At 37.9% G+C, this 6,018-nt stretch overlaps 1 protein-coding gene across 1 annotated transcript; it reads right to left on the bottom strand.

Annotated features, from left to right (window-relative positions):
- Nucleotides 1-252: 252 nt before the first annotated feature.
- LOC144434238 (juvenile hormone acid O-methyltransferase-like) lies at nt 253-1,052 on the bottom strand. Its single transcript, XM_078122692.1, has 2 exons — nt 869-1,052; nt 253-581 (listed from the first exon to the last, which is right to left on the bottom strand). Exons 1-2 carry the CDS (start codon nt 1,050-1,052, stop codon nt 253-255), a joined length of 513 nt encoding a protein of 170 aa, XP_077978818.1.
- Between the last annotated feature and the right edge of the window lie 4,966 nt (nt 1,053-6,018).

Genomic DNA, 6,018 nt, shown 5'->3' with positions numbered 1-6,018 from the left:
TAATGTTGTGATTAGTCTTTTTATATATTCGTTCCTATACTATTTTTATACAGCTGGCAATTCATGAAGTAAATGTGACCTACTGTACTTAAAAACCCGGATTACTAAAAATAACACTGACGTCATCTACGTTAGTTACTGTACGGCCCCGGATATTTACCCAAGCTTATCAATTATTCGCCAAGTTGGAATGTGAAATGGGAAATGTCAAGATGATAGAGTCTTAAACTGGAATTAAAATGAAAGGATTCGTCATAATCTTACCTGAAGGTATTTTTTCCACTTAGGGTGTTCTTTTATATGATCAGAGATTGGTTTATATAGATTTCGTTTGTCAGCAAAGGTAAATAAACATGCAAATACACCACCAGGTTTCAAACTCCAATATAAGTTCCGAAATGCTTTCTCTTTGTCTTCAATCCAGTGAAGTACACTAGCTGACATAACTTTAGTGAAGAAGTTTTCAAACTCTGGATACTTGTTTTGAATATCATTAACATCAGTCAGTAGATATCGAGTTTTGTTTGTAATGAAGTTGTTCTCCATCGCAAACTTGATGGCATTTGGGGCAACGTCAACACCTAGAAAATGCACAAACGTTATGGGATGAAGTCTGCAGATTTCGGGGGTCAAAAGTCTACATTTTAACCGAATGAACTGTAGTTGGTTGACAGTCCAGACTTGTAAAAAAAAATGGCCCAGTGATGGGACATGGCCATGGAATAACTATTCTGGTGCACGACTGAGCCTGCCGTGGCCCAAAAACGCTATATAGCTATAGATACTTGGAGCAATCATTAGAAACAACAACAACAACAACAACAACAACAACAACAACAACAACAACAACAACTTCACACTGTTTTACCGACAACGGTTGAAACATTCTTTCGTGCTGCTATCTGATTTGTCAGTTCTCCAGTACCACACCCGACATCTAAAATAATGTCACCGTCTTTCCAGTCATTGTCCCAAAACGACAACAGTTGCTGGCCAAACATTTGCTGCCCTTCTCTATTCTTTGAATACACTCTCCAGTCGACGTTGTTCATGATGACAGATTTGATTCGTTAGATTTGTCCTTGCAGAGAGTCCCGCCTCTCAGGGCAGTTATAACAACCAATTCAATCATACAAATGGTCAGTTATAACCAAGCGATGTCAACAACAAAGCGAGATGACCTTTGGTAAAGACAAATGCACAATCCTGCTTTGCGATAGTTTAACCCCAAAATGGGTCTGAAGTACACTACTGATAACGTATACAGCTTGCATGTATTTGTTTTACCTTGAAGTGCATGCAATTATAATGATCAACATGACCAACTTACTGAGCGATTTTAAAGTGGCCATATGGATGAGGATTGGGTATTTGATTTGGATTTTTAAGTTATAAAACAATTTTATCATGGCTTCCTACTTGAGAAATCAATGTGAAACAACACATACCAAGTCCCCTGTTGGTAAATAAATAAATTGGAAAAGATTAATAAATGTGTGTAAAAATCTTTGTTATTGTACGTACAATAACGAAACTTTTTACACGTATTTTAGCTTTTTGCAATTCATTGAGTTACAAACATAGATTTGGTCTATGTTGTTCACATTAATTTCTCAAGTAATGTGTATGATTTGTGAAAACTGTATAAACCTGAAACAAATTAGTTTCTGTCTTACTGAAGTTGCTCTTCAAATAATTTGATGATTTGTTATTTTGTGTAGCGACCAAAATACCGACATCAGACTGGTAGCAATTTATTTACAATATATACAATTAAAAGCATACTGCTTACCCCGGTTATTAAGGCGTCATTATACATTTAATTTTTCCTTCGACAGGGGCAATTGAGTCGGCAAGCCAATCATGCGGCCTTAAATTAAACTTGTGCATTGTGATATGCATGTGTTCATACTAGGTAAACACCATATGACATTTAGGGTGGAGCAGGGGCGGAAGATATCGCGAGAAAACAAATGCTGACGGATTCAAGACAAAAAATGCTTCTAGAGTACAACAAATTTGCTGTGATCTATTGTCAAAGCATTCCTCGGTAGTTGGTGTAGACTGTGAGATACGTTGTGTCGTTCCGCCCTCACCGGCCTCCTCTCACCGACGTACGTACACGTGGGTGGGGTTGACCGATGTGTGAGGGCCCGTCCCGTCATGCACGACATACCTGAATATACCTTCATTTGAAAAAAAAATCTTGTCAAAGGTTGAAACTATTCCGACAACACTACTGTTATAAAAAAAACACTACCATCAAATCAGATTGTTTTTTTGTACAAATGAATTCAACGTCAGTCTAGATAATCATAAATTCAAAAACAATATCTAGAAGGAACCACACCTAGCTACCACATTGACTCATTATTACAACTAGAAACTTTTTTTTTTAAGTCAGTCAGTCAACATGATTATTTAAGCAGTACGAGTGAGTACTTCCCCGATACATCGATACTCTGTACGGAGAACCGGTCAACAACGTTTCACTTTTTGCTTTTATTTCTCGTGACGGGATAACACAAACTAAGAGAGAGACGTGAATATCATATCTGATCACGTGAGATACTGTAAATCTAGATATTTTCGATTCGCTACTAGAACATTTTGCGATTTTACAGTCTTCAGCTAGTTCTCAAACAAAGGCTAATTTTTACTAATTACCAGACTGGTACATTGTGTTCATGTACAAGAAGGCATTTTAGTCACCATTTATTTTTGCATTTTGTTTGGAAGCGAAATCAGTGAAAATAAGTCTTCAGTGAATATTTCCAGGTTTACAGTATATTCGCAGCTGTTTTAGACAAAGAGAGCAAAACTTGATATCAGCTTTGTCAATGTAAATGTGACTGTCCCCTATAATACATCTGGTTGGCCTTGGTATGGTCACACACAGGATATCTGTTCTCTCTGACTTTTTGCCATTCATGTTGTAAATGCCTTCTTTATTCTGAGATGGCAAGATTTTAATAAAATTGTTGTTACGTGTAAAAAATATCGTTATTACATTTAATTTTGAGTACAACATTTTCGTTCCGCCACTTTCGATCACCGAAGTTTCACGTAACTGTCAGCAACGGCTAGCGCCCTCTAACAGTCTCTACTTGTAAGTCTGTATTGAGGCCAAAGGTTGCAGAGCAGAGTCGAGGAACGAAACGGGTGGGTAAGAGACATCGATGAGAGATGTTGAAAACGATCAGGTAAGGGAAATTATACGATAGACCAAATCTATAAATATTTCAGCCACAATAAAATGTTGGGGTCATGGCAGGGTTAATAAATAATAATGCTACGACAGTGGGTTAATTCTTTTGTCAGGGTTAATTGGCAGACACCGGAATTTGAGGCTGGCACACGGGAAATAGAAATTAGAAATCGTTAATTAAAACCAATAATGGATTTATATTACTGTTCAGTGTTGACTATTTCCATGCATAGATTGCTTGTATGCCTATAAGCTCTATTACAAACAAAATACGTGCACACTTTTAAAATATGTGGGACATGATGTCCATCATGTATGTGTATGTCACGAGTCCACAGATATATAACTTGAATAGGATGGAATAAACGGAACATTTATAATGAATGCGTTCAGTGTACACTGTATAGTCCTTTGTTATCCATAGACAAAGAAGTAAGGAAAGAAACAATGGTAGAATAATCCACGACATATGGAATATCATCGTTTCGACTGACGTGGACTAAATTTGTCACGGATTCAGAATTATCGAGTCTCGACTTTATATTCTGTCAGGCAGGACTATAGTCTCTTGTTAATGTTACAATATAGTCCAGCTTGCAGAGTAGTCTATCAGCTAGCCCTCGGATGTGCTTCCGATAAAATACGACACACAGCCGAACAACGCTATCTAGGATGGAACATCCGAGTATGCGAACTTCGTTCGCTTATAGTTATAGCATCGAAAGAAAGCCCGAACGTCTAGCAGCAAGACTACTTGCAGAGCTGCAGAGGGTTAGAAGGAAGGGACGACTTATTCCGTCTGCAAGCAGGACTAGGAAGGGACGACTTACTACGTCGACAAGCAGGACTAGTCTCATGTTAGCCTGTTCACGTGCGCTGTAAATAGGCCAACCTTTTGTTTACTATGTTTTTCCGTGGTTCACATTGCCAGATAATCATCCCAGAGAGGTCATCATTTGAGTCATAACAATATTATATATATCATATGATGAATATGCTGAATTGAATTCTTTGTGTAAAACAACTGACATTTTCATAGTATACTCTATTTACACACAGGAGTCATGCAAATAATTTGGATTGTGTCTATCCTCAGTTTGATGTTAGGGAAAGGGTTTAATATGTTATCATCCCTAGTCAAATACAGTGTTTTTGCTAAGGTTTGGGAACCCCGGTAACAGAAAGGGGGAAATAGGTAAAACTGGTAGTGCTTCCCATGCAATGTATCATAATTTTGGTGGGGAACCCCGGTAAAATGATGTGGGAACCCCGGTAGATTTTACCTACTTACCGCCCTTAAATAAAACACTGAAATAGTTTTATCATTATTAATTAATGGCTATATATTATGGCTGTATGTCTACTAGAAATATGAGTGATGCACAGTAAAAAAAAAATTGTTTGAATTTTATTGATCTTCCCAACAACAAAGTAAAGACAGACAAAATGTATCAACATTACTTGCAAAGTAAGTTCTTTCTATTATAGTGCTGAATTTTTTAAACAAATTGTAAACATATAGGTAACATAATTTGTGTGTGCGTGTGTGTGTGTGTGTGTGTGCGTGCATGTGCATGAGTATGTTTGTGTGCACACATGTACATGTACATGTATGAAGGTGTGTGTGTATGTGTCTGTGCATGTGTGTGTACATGAGTATGTGTGTGTGTGTATGCGTGTGTGTGCATGCGTATGTGTATACATGTGCACACATGTATGTGCATGAAGGTGTGTGTGTGTGTGTGTGCATGAGTATGTGTGAGTGTATACACATGTACATACATGAAGGTATGTGTGTGTGCATGTGTATGCATATGTGTGTGTGTGTGTGTGTGTGTGTGTGTGTGCACATGTACGTGCATGAAGGTTTGTGTGAATTGGGCAAACTAGCTAGTAGTCTATTATTTTGACAAATCTCAATCATACACTCTTATTCTATCTACAGGTATAGTCAGATGACATGATATGGTAAATGTCTGCCAAAAGACCTAGAGCTATTGAAAGGTAGTGGTTTAACCAGAAAACTCCAGGTATTGTCACCCCGCTCCATTTAGTCATCAACGAACTACCATTTGATAGAGAAGGTACTACGTCTGATGCCAACAAAGGGTGTAAAACAGATGAATGTAGTCACAATGACCTCCACAGCAAATGACACCTGTGCTGAAAATTTGGCAGAGACAGTGATCATAAAAAGAGAACCCATTGAATATGAGGACAATTGTGACATTGAGCATACCAGTCAGCCTAAGTGGGCAGCCACTAATGAATCCTATCCTCAGATAGAGCCACTGCAACAGCCAATTGTAACTTTGACAACTAAAGATGCAGTAAAGGTTGAGACAGTGCCACATATAGAACAATATGCCTGTGGGGAAAATGTGACTGAGGCAGTTACAGTTAAGGAAGAAATTGAAGAAGGTGGTGCTAACAATAAACCCATAACACAAAGTCATTGGAATGTCGTTAGTGAGAATTTCATAACAGTCAGTGAGGAAAATTGTAGTAACTCTACATATGTGCCAAGCACAGATCCAACCCAAAGTACAGAGATTAAGAATTCTTTAGGTACGTGTCAGCAACCCATGTCTATAGATATTGATAGTACTGCAGACACACAAGAGACAACAAGCACTTCTCCCAGCCATGCATTTCCAATTAGCATCCATCAGGTAGATATAGGTCTAATTTTAAAGACAAAAGACACGCCATGGAATGTAAATAAGGTAGCAAACCATGAAAATATTAGTCTACCGGAAACCAATAAACAAACAAAATGTCCCACCATCACGTTAACTGGTAATCTAAGT

Source organism: Glandiceps talaboti, chromosome 4 (assembly GCF_964340395.1).
Source record: "Glandiceps talaboti chromosome 4, keGlaTala1.1, whole genome shotgun sequence".
In the NCBI taxonomy this organism is placed as follows: Eukaryota; Metazoa; Hemichordata; class Enteropneusta; family Spengelidae; genus Glandiceps; species Glandiceps talaboti.
Note: the sequence above shows the minus strand (reverse complement) of the source record. Positions and strands in the feature narration are given on the sequence as shown.

Coding starts and splice junctions, on each gene's coding strand:
- LOC144434238 (XM_078122692.1), bottom strand. CDS start 1,052: ATGAACAACGTCGACTGGAGAGTGTATTCAAAGAATAGAGAAGGGCAG. Junction 582..868: donor GAATGTTTCAACCGTTGTCG/GTAAAACAGTGT, acceptor TGCATTTTCTAG/GTGTTGACGTTGCCCCAAAT.